This window comes from Anolis carolinensis, chromosome 6, assembly GCF_035594765.1.
Source record: "Anolis carolinensis isolate JA03-04 chromosome 6, rAnoCar3.1.pri, whole genome shotgun sequence".
NCBI classification, from domain to species: domain Eukaryota; kingdom Metazoa; phylum Chordata; class Lepidosauria; order Squamata; family Dactyloidae; genus Anolis; species Anolis carolinensis.
This window is the reverse complement of record NC_085846.1, coordinates 57,288,103-57,306,031: the sequence shown is the minus strand read 5'-3', so window position 1 is coordinate 57,306,031 and position 17,929 is coordinate 57,288,103. Positions and strand designations below refer to the sequence as shown.

Below are 17,929 nucleotides of genomic sequence, written 5' to 3'. Positions count from 1 at the left end.
GCCTCAGGGCCACACTTTTCCCCACCAAGTGATTCAGAATTAACTTAATGAGTTTTTACAGTTCTACATATATTTTAACTTGTAGGAAATTAACAGTAAGTTGAAAGAAACCAAAAAAAATTCTATAAAGATATCTCATTCCTATTAACTATCTAGTACAGAGATATTTTATTGTTTGTTTATAATGGCAAAACATCATTCTCTCTTTCATACAACCATTCTAAAATATATTTAAAAATTAAGGCCATTAGTTTAAAATGTCCAGAAGCAATGCCCATCTCCAGTTTCAGAAGGGGGTGTATGAAGAAATTCTGTTTTGGTTGCAAGGCATAATTTATATTGTTCTGATTTCACTTATCCTATATTAAGTGTAAAGAGCTCTACAGACTTAGTTTGGGCTCAGAACTACTTTGAAAGGCTGGAACTAAAGCAGAGTATGTTGTGCTGAATTATAATTAAAACTGCCCCTGCTTTTAGCCATTTAAAAAAAAACATGCATTTTAAAGTTAGTTTACAGAATGTTTCCCTTCTCCATTAAGCAAGTATTGATCCCCCTCCTTTGCTGGTTCAGATTAAATTGAAAATGATAATGATTTCTCTTTTAAATGGAACCACTCTCAGTAACATTTTGTGAGATTTCCAATGTGATCCAAAGGGTATTTACTCAAAATGAAATCTCAAAATAAAATTCTGTACAAATTGCCCCTTAGTGAGTGTATGTAGTAAGTGCACCATAAGGAGAGCTTCATATATGGCTTCCATACAGTATCCATAAGCTTATTGGACTTCATTCAGTCCCTTTCAATCTCTTTCATTCAGAAATATCTAGGTTTCTCACTTCTTTGTAGACCATCTTGACACGCCTTACTTCTTTCATTGTGGATCCAAACACTGTCCTTGTTAGGGATGGAAAATAAATCATATGGTGTTACATTTCCCTATGAAAAGAACAGGATCTGAAGGTTAAAGCATGTAGAAATGCATACCAAAATAAGTGTCTTGAGGACAGGAAAGAAAAGTCACAAAATCCAGAGTTTAATTTGAATGAGATGAATTGGCTAGTGTGTCTCAAAAATACAACAAAAATGCAACCAATATGCCTTCACATCTCTAATGTCTACCAGACCATAATGCATGCTAATAATAATAATAATAATAATAATAATAATAATAATAATAATAATAATAATAATAATAATATAAAGACATAGTATGACACAGCAAACGAGATATACATACAAAATCACAAGTCGAACACTTCCCAAGTGTTTAGGACTGTGTGATGTATTTTCGGATTATGTGCGCAGATCCCAATAAGGTGGCCTTTTGCAGTTGACAGATAGTTATTTTGTCAATGTTTATTGTTTCCAAATGCCGGTTGAGATCTTTTGGCACTGCACCCAATGTGCCAATTACCACCAGGACCACCTGTACTGGTTCATGCCAGAGTTTTTGCAGTTCGATTTTGAGGTCTTGATAATGGTTGATAACGGTTGATTTTTTTTCTTGTCAATCCGACTGTCACCTGGTATGGCGACATCAATAATCCAAACCTTTTTCTTTCCCACAACTGTGATGTCTGGTGTGTTGTGTTCCAGAACTTTGTCAGTCTGGATTCGAAAGTCCCACAGTATTTTTGCGTGCTCATTTTCCACTACCTTTGCATGTTTGTGATCCCACCAGTTCTTTACTACCAGCAGATGGTACTTGTGACATAAATTATAATGAATCATTTGGGCCACATAGTTGTGCCTCTGTTTGTAGCCCATCTGTGCAATTTTCTTACAGCAGCTGAGGATATGATCCATGGTTTCATCAGCTTCCTTGCACAGTCTGCATTTTGGGTCATCAGATGATTTTTCGATCTTAGCCTTAATTGCATTTGTTCTGATGGCTTGCTCCTGGGCTGCAAGGATCAGGCCTTCTGTCTCCTTCTTCAGTGTCCCATTCGTGAGCCATAGCCAGGTCTTCTCCTTATCAACCTTTATAGTAATAATAATAATAATAATAATAATAATAATAATAATAATAATAATAATAATTTATTACTCACCTCTCCTGATAGCTTGAGATGTGGTACAACAAAGTCAAAACATATAAACATAAAATACATATCATAAATTATATAGATAAAAACACAAAAATATCAAAACTTGCATCAAACACAAATACAGAATTGACATATACAGTGTTCCCTCACTACTTCGCGGTTTACTTTTCGTGGATTCACTGTTTCGTGGTTTTTCAATAAACTCTAAAAGACTATTATAAATCATAAAAAATTATAATTTACAGCCTAAGGAAAGGAGGAAGGAGAAGCCAAAGGGAGAGAAAAGGAGCCCAAGCGGTGACAGGAGGAGGAGGAAGCGATTTATCAACACATGATTAGTTGATAAAGACTTAAAATAGTGTATAACTACTGAAATAATGTATAAATATTAAAATAAATATAGTGCCCCTACTTCGCGGATTTTCACTTATTGCAGGTGGTCCTGGAACCTAACCCCCGCGATAAGTGAGGGAACACTGTAGTAGCAATAGAATGTAAATCAAAACTCATCATTGAAAATTGACTGGGTAGGCCTGCTGGAAGAGATGGGTCTTCAATTGCATTTTAAATTCTGGCAATTTGTTTAAATTCATAGAGCTGTCAGAGCTCTTCCAGCAGATCATTCCACAGTTTTTGGGCCGCTGTTGAAAAGGTCCTCTGGGTGGTCGCCAGTTGGGTTCTGGCTGGTAAGCATCCCTCAGAGTCCTTAAGGGTGGGTTGTGCAGAAGAAGTCGAGCCTTTACATTTCCTGGACCCAATCTATGTAGGACTTTAAAGGTCAAAACCTATATCCTTGACTGCTAGTCAGGTATATGAAAGAGTGGGAGCATAAGGCAGGCAATGAAACTATGTGCATCCTGCTGTTGGTCTGCCTCCCATCCCTAGCTATTATTAGGTTTTTGTGGGGGTTTTTCTCTGTACAGTGTAGAACATGTGTAATGTTTGAGGCAGCAGGTTTGGTGGTTCATGGGTAGTAGTTATCTTTACGACCTCACTTGACGCAGGGCTGAGTAAATGAAAATACTAAGGGTTTTGCTATTGGAAGCTTGCTCCCTCTGCCGGCTGTCTGACTGCATGGCAGTGGAAACATAATTATTCTAGACTTTAAATTTGAGTCAACAACAGATGTTCTGAAAATATTTCCTACTCTGCAAATAATAAATATCCATTAATACATTCCTAGCCTTTCAAAACATAAAAGAATGTGGATTCTTAGCATGTTAATTATAGACATTTATCCAGTTTTGAGACTTTGGTCTTTCTCAGTCCAGCACTATTAGGATGTACATTCTTTGTTAGAGCACGGGGCCTTCACAAACAGATGACCTCTGAAGGAGAGGGATTGTTCGAAAACGGAGTTAACATTGGGAGGCCTAGAGGGTGAAACTTAAGTTGTTTTCTTTTGCTCAGATGAGGATAGATCAGAGGTCATCCATTTTTTCTTTTTTCCCCCTTTGATTTCTTTCTTTTTCTTGGCTTTTTTTTTGGTTCTGTTCTGTATTTCTTTTCTTGATTTATTTATTTATTTACTTTTAATTTTACTTTTAAAACTGGGAAGAGCTGAAGTATGCAAAAACTTGGCAAAGAAGCCATAATTCAGTGATGCAGCTCAGGTTTTCAGGCAGAGGGTCTTAGGTCCCATTCACTACCCTCATTTGTCTGAGAGTCTGGATTACTACTGATAATAATGGGTTTGACAAACTAGTATAAAGCAACTTTCTAACATATTGCAGTTGTCCCAAAACCAAGAAATTGTCTTTGTGACAAAAACAGAAGAGACAACTCAAGTGAGAGAGTGTGGTTTCCAGTGTCCCCCCTCCCTCTCAATCTAACTGCCAAAGGTTTGGTCCGTTATATAGATTGTGTGTGAAATCCAGCCTGCTTGACATATGAACACCCATAGCAGAACATGGAAAAGTTGCATATGAAGACTATCTCTAGAGTATTCCTGCCTATATGCTCCATCCATACCCTTCTCCTATTCGTCATCAGTAATTTGGCTTGGCTAGGCACCAGCTTTTTACACAATAGGATCAATTTTTCACCTTACGACACTGATGATTAATATCCTGTGAGTGACGTTTAATCTTACCAAATATTAGAATATTTCCATTCACACACGTGGACATGGCTACTGCAGTTGCACTCTTGTCTCCTCTAAAGTTGAACAAAACAGCTTAGTGTAATACTATGGAGTTATGCTGGAGGACATTCTCTGGGAATCTGTAGATCCTTACTCCAGTGAATGTAAAGGGTTGATTGAATTTCTCCTTATGAATGAGCCTGAAGGCAATTCATCTTGTGGGAAAAATAGTAAATCTATATCTTTGAGAAGGGATTTGTGAAAAATGATGGTAACATCACATACTTTTGCAGAAGGGAATTCATATTTAGGAAGCAGCAAGGGAGATTGTACAGAATTTTCTCAGAGAGGAAGGGATTTGGGGGTGGCAAGAGCCAGAGGAGTAATCAAGGATTTGTAGTTTCTTCATGAACCATAACTTAACCCTTCTCTTACTTTTTAATTATTCCCAACCTTAGGAGAAAAAGATGTGATCATCTTAGGAGACTTTGGTCAAGCACCAGACTGTAGCGAACATGATGTGTTGAGGAAAGAAAAATTCCATCATCTGGTTCCTGTCACTACATTTACGAACATCAGCACAAAGAACCCTCAGGGTTCTAAGTCTTTGGATAACATCTGGATCAGCCGTAGTTTGAAAAAGGTTTTTACTGGTAAGTTTTCATTTGTGGAAGAGGCAAAAATTCAGAACACCAAACTTTGGTGATTGTTTACCTCAGTTATGTCTCCTACTGGTTCAGAAGTAACAAGAAAAAGGTTATTCTGCTGTAGATCTGTGGCTTGTAAACCCGAGTTACAGTAGGATTGCAAATTTCATGTTGAACTTCTCATAGCCTGTTTTACATTTTACTTGCACACACTCATCAAGGTTGCTGTGGTTATGTTTGCTTACCATGTATGCTGTAATAAATACCTGAGGACAGCAGGCAAACAGAGGAGAACCCCTTAGCAGCTTCTTGACGCATGTATCATGCATATTTCTGATGTTTTGAGGTGTACACCTTTCCTTCCCACTTAATTTTTTTCCACAAAATTATCTTCACTTTTATTAGATCAGGAAGGTTCATTTTAACAGCTTAGAAATCTACTTCTGGCTCAGAAAGATTCAAGAGGTCAGGTTGACCATAAGCACAGGCTAATGGGTTCAAATGTGTTTTTTTAGTTACATTTTTATTATTTATGTTATGCTTTTCTAGAAATGTGAGTTTTCATAGGTCATCCAGTGGTACTGATTAGCTTCCTGTCCACTTAATTCAGCAGTACAACAATGAAAATATTACATTTTGGGCGGGGGGGGGGGGGGCGCTTTAAGAAACCGGGAAAATCAAATTCAGAATAATTTTATCCAGGCCCTGTATGACATATGTCAAAATACAAACTATGTTGTCATTCATGCTTTGCAAATTTTGTTTCCACAGGTCACTGGGCAGTTGTAAGAGAAGGCCTTACAAATCCCTGGATCCCTGATAACTGGTCATGGGGTGGAGTAGCATCAAGCCATTGCCCAGTGTTAGCTGAATTTTACACAGAGAAGGACTGGAGTAAGAAGGATGCAACTCGAAATGGAGTGATAGTGGAAAATAGCGATTTGAACATTAAACACGAACGATGATGAGAGAAAATACAAACTTCCATTCCCTTTCCCAGAAGGGATAGTCAGAAGATCGCTTTGCTCAAGGCCTGATGATGAACCAGAACTGCCTTTTTCTCATTTAAAAAGATCAGCTTATGCTTTTAACACCGCCCCTTCCCGCCCTACCTCTGTACCCTTTTATGGATGTTTTAGGGTATCCTATACCCATGAGTGATTCATGACTTTTTATGGAGTCATGGTCAACACATCTATGCTTGAATACCTGGATAACTTCAAATAAAATGCACTTTTTAATACTGTATGTTTATGCTTTCTGATTTCTAATAAAATACCATAATAGATGTAATCCTCAAAGGGTAGATTTGCATCACTAGTTTTTAATATATTCTATGATACATTGTATAGAAAATTTGCTTGGTGGGTGTTCTAATATGATGTAATCTCATCTTATCACTTTTAGTAGACTCTTGAAATTTGGGTATATTGAATCATGATCAGTACACCTCTGGGAATATTTGAAACTAATCCTTGGAATTGTGGTCATCATACACATACACTGATCAGTGACTCTTAAAATTGGTCCCATCAGCTCATAAAACAAAAATCAGAACCATCATTACCATGCCATCAAACACTGCAGGCTGTGTGTGATACATACTGCCTCTATGTGGCGTTATAAGGATATAGAAGACATTTTACCAGTGAATCGGTGGAATGTATCTAAAGTTAGTAATATTTAGAGCATACCCATTGAAATCAATTGGGCATGTTAAAAATCCCATTAGTTTCAGTGGATATGCTTCAAAATATGCCAAATACTTTTTTTATTAATTTCATGAAAGCTGCTTATTATTTTCCATTGATTTGTAGTGTATTGCCAAAACTCCAGGCATTTGAAGACCTTGACATTTCAAAAGAAATATGTTCATTATATCTATCTATCTATCTATCTATCTATCTATCTATCTATCTATCTATATATACAGGTAAGTGGTACTCAGTTGTTCTATACTGCATATACAGTAGAGTCTCACTTATCCAAACCTCGCTTATCCAAGCCTCTGGATAATCCAAGCCATTTTTGTAGTCAATGTTTTCAATATATCATGATATTTTGGTGCTAAATTCGTAAATACAGTAATTACAACATAACATTGCTGCGTATTGAACTACTTTTTCTGTCAAATTTGTTGTATAACTTGAAGTTTTAGTGCTTAATTTGTAAAATCATAACTTTATTTGATGTTTAATAGGCTTTTCCTTAATCCCTCCTTATTATCCAAGATATTCACTTATCCAAGCTTCTGCCGGCCCGTTTATGTTGGATAAGTGAGACTCTACTGTAACTTAATTCTATTTTACCAGGTTTATTTCCTTTTGGCAACACCCTGATCTCACTGGGCTGTGTTTTCTCACATTTGCATCACATGACTTCAAACCACCACTGAAAAGATAGCACCTTGAGAGCTATACATTTAAACATTCTTCACCTATCTGGACTCCCATGATGTTCCAACATTGGAAGCTTGGGAGGTTTATTTATTCTACATGAACACTGACAATATCTTATATTCCAGGCCTGGTGAGAGCCACCTCTATGTGGACTATGATTTTGTTCTTCATTTTTAATTGGTTGACTTCAATTGAATATGCCCTCAAGTAGGTTTTTCTGGAAACTACTCGCACGAAGTAGGTGGTCAGTGTTCTGCAGATGTTAAATCTTTAGCAAGTATACAACCTGGGCATAACAAGATCTTAAACTGTTTCATGTAAGGGTGAGTTAGTAAAGGTAGTTTTCCCCTGACGTTAAGTCCAGTCATGTCTGACTCTGGGGGTTGGTGCTCATCTCCATTTCTAAACCAAAGAGCCAGCATTGTCCGTAGACACCTCCAAGGTCATGTGGCCGGCATGACTGCATGGAGCGCCATTACCTTCCCGCCGGAGCGGTACCTATTGATCTACTCACATTTGCATGTTTTCAAACTGCTAGGTTGGTAGGAGCTGGAGTTAACAGCGGGCGCTCAAGCCGCTCCTGGGATTTGAACCTGGGACCTTTCGGTCTGCAAGTTCAGCAGCTCAGCGCTTTAACACACTTTGCCACTGGGGCTCCAAGGGCGAGTTAGAGATACAGTATTATATTCAGAAGAACACACTCAATTTTGCAGATTCACTTCATGAGACAGTAAGATTTCCCATGCTTGCATAGTAGGAACCTTTCTGGCAGGGCAATTTGGAAACAAGCACAGGGAAGACTTCTGTTTAAATCACTACTATAAATTCAGATAATACCCGCTTGCTGCTTATTTAATGATGTTCATATGTATGTTTTTTCAGATTACCTGTCGACATGTGGCATGAATTTCTTCTGCAAGTACTACTCAAAGATGGTTTTGTCAGTTCCTTTCTGTGAAAAATAGCCTCCTGCACCTCGTATTCGTTGGCAGTCTCACATTCAAGTATTAACCAAAGCTGGTTCTGCTTAACTTCCAAAATCTGACAGGATTTGGTGCCTTTAGGCAGAAACTAGTGGCTACCTTTGAGTATTCCTTGCCTAAGAAAACTCTGAAATTCATGGGATTGCTATGAATCAAGAAGTGACTTAAAGGCACAAGCACACATTCTGTGACATATTGTGCATGAAAACCAAAGTATAAATTTACTTGATGATTTGGATACCACAATCCAAATGAACATGAAGGCTGAATTGTCTTCTGAACAGCTGATTTGATTAAACATCTAACTTGACATTTAAAGCACCGCATTAGGCATTTCCCTTTTTAAAAAGCAATTCCCTTTTCATACCAAAAGAACACCTTTGCAGGGTAAAGGTTATGAACTCCCAACCTGGAAGGTGAAATCTCCATGTCTTAATTGTAAGTGGTGTAAACAATCTCTTGATACCCTTAGAGGACTGTTTGAGTTTCTTTCAAGTCAATTCTTCCTGTATCAGGAAGTATGTTATCTACTAGATAAAACCACAAAGCGCATAATCATACCTTGGCTCAACTAGCACACCTCAAAAAGATAATATCACAATAGACAAAGTTGACTCAGTTCTTATACTTTGCCTTAAGTGATTGGGTCAAAAATAGGGTCATCTGCCTTTAGTACAGAAGAAGTGGAGAGAATTTTGGGAGCATTAGTAATTATTCATTTTTGTCATTTGTATATTCATTTATCAACTCTGTAATGCAGCGCTTTAGATAAACCAGTAAACAGGTTCTGTCAAAAAAATTGCTCCTATATTCTAAAAGTTGTATAATGTTATGAGCACTAAACTTCACTATTATAATACTTCAGTATATTCCATATTAATTGCCATGGCAACATTCTGTGGAATCCTAGGATTTGTAATTTAGATCTCTGTGGCTGAAAATTCTAAATGCTGCTCTTCAAACTGTAAATCCCAGGCTTCCATATAGTATTGCCCTTTAACAGAAGTTAAGGAAATATATTTTTGTAACAGTATAGTGTTAATGGGCCCTACATCTCATGAAAGTGAAGAGATGTACTGCCTTTAGTGAAACTGTTAAATCTGTGGCTTAAAGAGTAAAACAAGGTGGTGAAAAGCACTAAAGAAAATAGTACTGTAATTTGTAAGATGGACCTGTTTAATAGTAAACAAATTACATGTTCCCTACAAAACAAGTGTCTTTTATTTCACTTGTATTCCTATTTATTTCTAGTAAGTGATATATCACATCTTGAGATGTAATGATCTTTTCAGAATCTGAAAAGGAAAACTCGCTAATTTATATTATGACTTGATTCATTCCATAGGGAAAAGCATTTCATGGCAGAAATTAGTTGTAGTAAAGGTCAAGACACAATTTAAAAAACAGATGTGCATGTCTTAATGTGGACTGAAAGCGTGTGAGACAATAGCGAGCAGAAAAAGGGTAGGAAGCAAAGACAGATGTCACTTGGCATTTTGTTAATGGGTAGCAAGGCTGACTGCATTAGTAACACGTAAAAAGATGTTTTAGAAAACCATGTTTCTCTTTTAAATTCCACAGATTATCTTTAGCACAATGAAAAGCACAGATCAAACAGTCATACTTCTGCAAAGAATATTTGTGCCTTCACAAAGCTGATGTTGCAGCCCAATGTTAGAAACTCCAGGACCATCTCCTAAAGTGGTTTTACAGCCTGAATCTGTCAGGTCTCCATTCTGAGGTCAGATTTTCCAACCATCTCTCATCAAGTCAATCAGGTCATTGCCTTTCCCAAAGCAGTTTCTCTTTCAGGATGTTCTCAGCAATAAAAGAATAAAATGGAATTCGAGCTCATCCTATAGCTGCAAAAACATAGTCCACTCTAGGTAGACCTTGCCAGATCCTGGAGGTGGATATGAAAACCCAGGCTTGGAATTCCACTGGATTAGCTTCTGTCTTTCCCAAAAATCCAACAAGTTTTACAGATCCAGTTTTCTAAATATATTTGGAACAAATGCTGAATGGTTACTGTGGAAGACCAGAACTTGCCAAGTTTGATGTAACAGTGGGCTCAGGACTTGAAGAGAATATGACATAACAACTAGTATTCATGGAAGTGTTTATTACAATTGTCAGTTAATGGACAGAATGGCCATTAGGCACATTTGCTCTGAAACATCAGGATGAGGATGAGATATCTTAGAATGTTTCTGTTAAGGGTTTAGAAAAGTTAGTTTCCATGTGTCATGCAGTGGCACTGGAACATCTAGTATAAAAAGTAACTTGTGAAGGCTCTAGTTAATTGTGGAGTCTTGGGCTGAATGTTCCTCAAGCTGGCAGTATCTTGTTACTCCTCAAACTAAATCACTCTTTTACTGAAAGTGACTACAGCTCTATAAAAACACTCAAGATTTCTTATCAGCCATATATAACCATCACAAGACTTTCTGGGCAGACCTATGCTACCTTTCAACCTTTTACTTTGAAATATGTTGTTTACTTTAACTTTATAACATGTTTGTCAATATATATATAATCCAAAACAGTTTACAAAACCACCATTACCTATCTACAGCATTTATGTAAAAATAGAACAAAGCTGGTTCTAACAAATAGCTGGCTGAATGACATGTACTATATAACTATCAGAATCTCAACATGTACTGAACTATACTTGTGTGCTAGAATAATGTAATGTGACTATTACAAATGTAAATGGCACCTAATTTAGAGTCAAAATCCCGGGCTGTGGCGCAGGCTGGTGAGCAACCAGCCAGCTGCAGCCTGCTGTAACAAACTACTGTGACCAAGAGGTCGTGAGTTCAAGGCCAGCTCGGAGCCTATGTTTGTCTTGTCCTTGTTCTATGTTAAAGGCATTGAATGTTTGCCTTATATGTGTAATGTGATCTGCCCTGAGTCCCCTTCGGGGTGAGAAGGGCGGAATATAAATGCTGTAAATAAATAAATAAATAAATCCTTGATAGAAAACCAGACAACTATTAGGTTTACAACAACAGAGCAAAGCAAATAAGGCTGGATTTAAAGAATACTATATCACAACTTCTAGTCCTATCACAAAGAGGAGTACATGACCACAAGTACAGTAAAAAGACTTTAGTATCATACTGTGAAAAAGCAGTCTCATGCAAGACATGAATGTATAAAAATAAATGCATGGCTTTTTGGAACTAAGAATTTGATAGGTATGGAGTAATATAGAGGAACCATTTAACTGACGAAAATACAGATAATTATGGTTTGATGATATTCACAAAGCTAAAAAAATCAAGTCAAGGCAAATCAATCATTAAGACAACTGGCGATACCTTGAGAAAAATGAAGTAATGAAAATATCAAGTAAGTAAGTAAATAAATAAAGGCAGATTCTTTTAGTTAATGATGCATGGCCTTTGGATAAAAGTGTTCATACATTGACACATTTATCGTAATCAGGGCTGGGAATCTTTTGACTCTCCAGTTTTGGTTTGAACGTTACTCCAATCACTAGTCTGAAAAGCCAGTAGTGAGGAATGCCGGGAGCGAAAATCCAAAAACATTTGAAAGGTTGTGTGATTCTCATCCCTGGGCTTAAAGCTGTCTTGATGCAAATCCATTGTTCCCAACTGTAGTCTCCTAAGAATAAATTATTATTTTACCTAAGAGATGTAGAAAGGTATGATTTAGGTACTACAGTGATTGGGCCACCCAAGGTTACACCTTTTTTCAGCCGCCTTCGTAATAAGACACGGGTGGGGTAATGTATCAGTTTGTATCAATATTCTACCATATTTTCCTGTGTGATTATGAATAAAGATCTCTGCCAATCTCCCCTTGACCTGTCGGTTTCTGGCAGTACAATCTCAAAGGACTGAAGCAGCAGATTAGAAAAGGGAGAGAATACAGAGTAGAGGAAGTCGCTAAGCAGCAGTTTGTGCTACAGTAAGACCTGAGATATTATTTTTTCATATATCACACAGATACTCTGTAATGCAACCCTCCAATCTATTGTCTATTAAATAGTATCAAATACTGAACCAAAGACACGTACAATGCTGCTTTAGCTTTCTTCTTCACACTGTTTAGGCTGTTGGTGTTTTTTTATTTACAGCATAGTGACAAAGTGTTCATGCAAATTAGTGGAACTGGATCAAAATATGCAAAATCAGAAGTGATCAATTTAAAGAATGTCTGTATGTTCAAAACGGAGAATTCAACAGTTGATTCAGACATTTTAAAAGGCTCCCAGTTTAATTCTGTGCATTCAGGAGTGTATCCCACAATTTTCCGTAAATAAAGTGTTAATTAAGAATAGAAAATTAAGGCTATTTTATTGGTCCAAGTTTTGTTAGGTATTCTGTGGAATGCTATTTTCAATTTATCACTCCATTTACGCAATGCCATTTTTAGGCATTCAGTTTTGTGAGTTATTCAAAATTTTCAGTATCTTCTAGTCAGATAATCTTTATTACAAGCTTCTAGACACCACAAATCTACTTTTAATTTCCAAACTGGAATGATCATTGTGCCTGAATGCATTTTATGGGTATGTTTAAGTTATACTTGAATTCATTGCAGTTATACTTGAATGGATTAATAAACACAAGTTTTTTTTAAAAAAAAAAACCCTAGATAAATAGTATGGTAGGGAAGGCTGTGGATTTAATTCTAAAACTCTCATGGGATTCTGTGTACAATTAAAACTAGAGGTTTTTAAAAATAAACTATTCAACATCATTGAAATTGCTATTTGAGCAATCTGAAAATGTAGAAGAGAAACAGGTTCTGCCTTGTGGTGACTATATAATATCAAAATCCTAATAGAAAATAAAACATGTTTCTGACAAGGCATAAACCCTTCAGTTGCTGTGGGCTCTTCCTGAATGGTGGTCACATGCCTGGATCTTACTCCAGACACAGTTTATATTCCCAATCGGTTTCATGGTGAAGAAAGGCAGATGTCCAGATCAAAACAAGAAAGTGTTGGTATGTGAAGAAAATGAAAAATAGACAGAGTGGTTCAGGAATACCTAGACTAGTGAGCTACTGGTTGGGAAAGGAACATCCATTAGCAATGAAATCACAGTCAACTACCTCTAGACGGAAAACTGTTTAGCAAATAAGTTAGGGCCACTACAAAGAAAGATACATCTGTACTGAGAAAAGTAAATGTACATTCATTTCATGGCATCACCATGCATAACTTACATTAGTTAATAAAGAATGTATATACCCGTATTTACTTGAGTGTATATATCATTGAATTTTGATGGTACACATTACAAAAAATGGATTTGCCATCAAATGTAATGTGCCCAACAGTGCAGGCAATGTGCATCAGGGAGACAGGCAGCATGAATGAGGCCATCTGGGAAGCAGCATTCATCTGTCCAGCCAAGGCTGGCGAATTCCTCATCCCTTGCCCTGTTCCCAACTGGCCTCATTCACGAGACCTTCAAACATACCCAGCCCCTTCAGTTTTGAAGGCCTCATGAATGAGACCATTTGGGAATGGCGCGTGGCTGAGCCTCAGGGATGGATGAGTAAGACACCCCAAGGGTTGCCTGGGAGGCAGAATGCATGGCCGAGCCCTGGCCAGAGGGAGGCAGTGAGAGCAATGGGTTGTTGTATGTTTTCCGGGCTGTATGGCCATGTTTTAGAAGTATTCTCTCCTGACGTTTCACCCACATCTATGACAGGCATCCTCAGAGATTGTGAGGTATGGAAAAACTATCTGTGAGAAGTCCAGGGTGAGGGAAGAACTCTTGCCAGCGTAAATGTTCCAGTTAATCACCCTAATTTGCATTGAATGGCTACATCTGCTAGTTACTTCCTGCCTGGGGGCATTCTTTGTTAACTGCCCCTCGTTCCCATGTCTCAGAGTGTTGCTTCTTATTTACTGTTCTGATTTTAGAGTTTTTTAATACTGGTAGCCAGATTTTGTTTATTTTCATGGTTTCCTCCTTTCTGTTGAAATTGTCTACATGTTTGTGAATTTCAATGGCTTCTCTGTGTACTCAGACATGATAGTTGTTGGAGTGGTCAAGCATTTCTGTGTTCTCAAATAATATACTGTGTCCAGGTTGGTTTATCAGGTGCTCTGCTATGGCTGATTTCTCTGGTTGAGTTAGTCTGCAGTGCCTTTCATGTTCTTTGACTCGTGTTTGGGCACTGCGTTTGGTGGTCGCTATGTAGACGTGTCCACAGCTGCATGGTATACGGTAGACTCCTGCAGAGGAGAGAGGAACCCTCTTGTCTTTTGCTGACCATAGCATTTGTTGGATTTTCTTTGTGGGTCTGTAGATGGTTTGTAGGTTGTGCTTCTTCATCAGTTTGCCTATGCGGTTAGTGGCTCCCTTGATGTATGGTAAGAACATCTTTCCTCTGGGTGGATCTTTGTCTTGAGTCTCATGGCTTGTTCTTGGCCTTGCAGCTCTTCTGATGTCTGTGGTGGAGTATTCATTGGCCTGTAGAGCCCAGTTTAGGTGGTTTAGTTCACCTTGGAGGAGGTGAGGTTCACAGATTCTTTGTGCACGGTCTGTCAGGGCTTTGATTGTGCTTCTTTTTTGACTTGGGCGATGTTTGGAGTTTTTATGAAGGTATCTATCTGTGTGTGTAGGTTTTCTGTAAACTGTGTGGTCCAATTGTTGATTGGGTTTGCAGATGACCAGAACATCTAGAAATTGCAGTTTTCCTTCCTTTTCCTTTTCCATGGTGAATTGGATGTTTGGGTGGATGCTGTTAAGGTGGTCCAGGAACCCGCTGAGTTCTTCCTCTCCATGGCTCCAAATTGTGAAGGTGTCATCTACGTATCTGAACCAAACAGTTGGCTTTTTTAGTGCTGTTTCCAGGGCTTGTTTTTCAAAGTGTTCCATATAGAAATTTGCTACTACTGGGCTGAGAGGGCTCCCCATGACCACTCCATCTTTCTGTTCATAGAATCCATTGTCCCACTGAAAGTAGCTAGTAGTGATGCAATGGTGAAACAGGGCTGTGATGTCGACAACACAGTGAGAGCAGTGCTTACTGCTCCTTTGGCCTGAGGGGTCTGAAGGCCTTGCGGCCCCTCCACAGCTAAGTAGCAGGAATGACTAGGTAACCAACTAAGTGTTACACCTCCTTCCCTGAGGCCACCACGGTTAATAGCTTCCTTACATCCCACCTTCCTGTTTAGCTTCTGTGTCTCTCCGGGCCCTTTAACGCAAGTTATATGCGTGAGTCTAACACATCATTGAATCTTAATATGCTTCTCAATTTGATAATGTAATTTAGTCAAAAAAGGGTGAGCATCTGACACAAATAAATATGGTAATAGAACAAAGTGGGGCTTCTACAGCACAAATTTGTAAGGACCTGAGACTTAAAAAAACTCACGTCCTGAAATCTGATTCTAATTCTCATCTTCTTTCTTTGTTTGGACCCCTCTTACATAATTTAAAAAATACAAGAAGAAACAAAGTGCCTTTTACTGGAATTAAGTACCCCGAAATTACAGTAGAGTCTCACTTATCCAAGACTCGCTTATCCAAGGTTCTGGATTATCCAAGGCATTTTTGTCGTCAATGTTTTCAATACAGTAGAGTCTCACTTATCCAACACTCGCTTATCCAACGTTCTGGATTATCCAACGCATTTTTGTAGTCAATGTTTTCAATATATCATGATATTTTGGTGCTAAATTTGTAAATACTGTAATTACTACATAGCATTACTGCGTATTGAACTACTTTTTCTGCCAAATTTGTTGTCTAACATGATGTTTTGGTGCTTAATTTGTAAAATCATAACCTAATTTGATGTTTAATAGGCTTTTCCTTAATGCCTCCTTATTATCCAACATATTCGCTTATCCAACATTCTGCTGGCCTGTTTATGTTGGATAAGTGAGACTCTACTGTACATCGTGATATTTTGGTGCTAAATTCGTAAATACAGTAATTACAACATAACATTACTGCGTATTGAACTACTTTTTCTGTCATATTTGTTGTCTAACATGATGTTTTGGTGCTTAATTTGTAAAATCATAACCTAATTTGATGTTTAATAGGCTTTTCCTTAATACTTCCTTATTATCCAAGATATTTGCTTATCCAAGGTTCTGCCGGCCCGTTTAGCTTGGATAAGTGAGACTCTACTGTATTATGCAACGCGGGGAAATGTTTTTATGACACTATCTGAGAGAATATCATGAACTCTGGCAAAAGCATTTTTGTTGATTGCTGTTTCACCTACCTCTCTCCTCCTTAATAAAATAAAAGTGGAAAAAGCATTACATTGACATTGCCAGGAGATCCTTTGTTATTGTGAAGACTACGGCCTTTTGGAGGCATACAATTAATGAATTCTGGAACAATCCAACCAGAGTTTTCCAAGGCAGGAAGTTCTATGACCATGGTGGCAAAGAAAAGGATCCAAGCTTCCCTGAACTTTCTAGTATGCAGTAGTGACCTGGTGTTCCCTCAGATAAAAAGGACACATTTCTTTGAGTCTCAGAAGGCCTACTTCAGAAGATTATATTTGTACATAGTTTACTGATCTCTGAATAACATTACCCCCCGTGATATATCAGCTCTGATGTGAAGTACCTAATCTAAAATATTAACACATGAAAAGAACCAAGTAGTGAAGAACAGCAAGCTCCATATAAGAGTAGGAAATACATATCCATGAATATATTATCCAGGGAAGAAAGCAGGGTACACAACACAGCATTAAGGATGGCTGACACAACAAATATATAGAAGTTTTTTGACTTTTTGAAAACTGTTGAAATATTGCTGAGTAATGCACTCAACAAACGAGCCAATGAGATTTAAAAATTAGAACATCTAAAAAATAAAAACATTAAATACTTAAATAGAAATAGCTATATGCCTTGAATGAACCAATTAAAAAATGATTCTGTAAAGGATAATGTAGAAGAATCTACACAAAGGAATTCTTAAAGGATATGACTTTGTTCCAGCTATAATTTAAGACAGTAAATGTACATCTCGTATACCCTGAGAGAAGGGTGCAAATTAGCTTATAAGAAACCTGAAAGAAAGTGACTTTGGAGCCCAGTTTTTTTCTTTCTTAAAAGCAAAACAAAAGAAGCAGATCTAAATAATGTGCATTTTGAGAGGCATAAAAATAGGTTAGTGCACATATCCCAGAGTTCAAAAAAAAAAAAAAGCAAAGAGGGGATGAATCAAAGAGCGGCTGGCTTAGGGCACAAGATCCTGAAGCTCAGTATCGGACAGCTCATTGACTTCCATGATCTTTTCCAAATGTTCCATGTACCGGCCATAGTCATGCAAAAAGTGTGGCACCCTCATGTTTTCAGTGATCCCTAAAGTCCTCAGCCGATCAACATCTTCATAGGAAACCTATACATCAGAAAGAAGGAGTACATTCCAGGGTGAGATCTCTTCAGACATGTTCTGAGCTCAACTACATCATTAAGTGTCCTGTCTGGCTCTTTAGCACTAGACCAAAATCATGGGAAGACATACAAAAAAAGTAGAACAGAAGATATATACGAGATCATCAACTCAATTGTGGAGCTGCTGGTGGTGTAATGGGTTAAACCCTTGTACCAGCAGGACTGCTGACTAAAAGGTCAGCAGTTCGAACATGGGGAGAGTGGTGAGCTCCTGCCTGTCAGCTCCAGCTTCCCATGTGGGAACATGAGAGAAGCCTCCCATAGGATGGTAAAACATCTGGGCGTCCCTTGGGCAACGTCCTTATAGACAGCCAATTCTCTCACACCAGAAGCAGCGTGCAAT

The 17,929-nt window shown here is 37.9% G+C and overlaps 2 protein-coding genes across 4 annotated transcripts in view; one reads left to right on the top strand and one right to left on the bottom strand.

The window, feature by feature from the left end:
- eepd1 (endonuclease/exonuclease/phosphatase family domain containing 1) overlaps positions 1–6,028 on the top strand; it is a 67,857-nt gene extending 61,829 nt beyond the window's left edge. The window contains exons 6-7 of the mRNA XM_003222324.4: positions 4,592–4,786; positions 5,552–6,028. Coding sequence (XP_003222372.1) covers positions 4,592–4,786; positions 5,552–5,745 — 389 coding nt within the window. The 3' untranslated portion in view covers positions 5,746–6,028. The remainder of the gene's footprint in view (positions 1–4,591; positions 4,787–5,551) is intronic.
- Positions 1,015–17,929, bottom strand: part of matcap2 (microtubule associated tyrosine carboxypeptidase 2) — a 58,028-nt gene continuing 41,113 nt past the window's right edge. For 2 of the 3 annotated variants that reach the window (XM_062958107.1, XM_003222326.4), the window contains one exon: positions 10,268–17,530. In XM_062958107.1, coding sequence (XP_062814177.1) covers positions 17,369–17,530 — 162 coding nt within the window. In that variant the 3' untranslated portion in view covers positions 10,268–17,368. Of the gene's footprint in view, positions 1,983–10,267; positions 17,531–17,929 lie in introns of those variants that run through there. The other variant, XM_062958106.1, reaches the window with a different exon arrangement.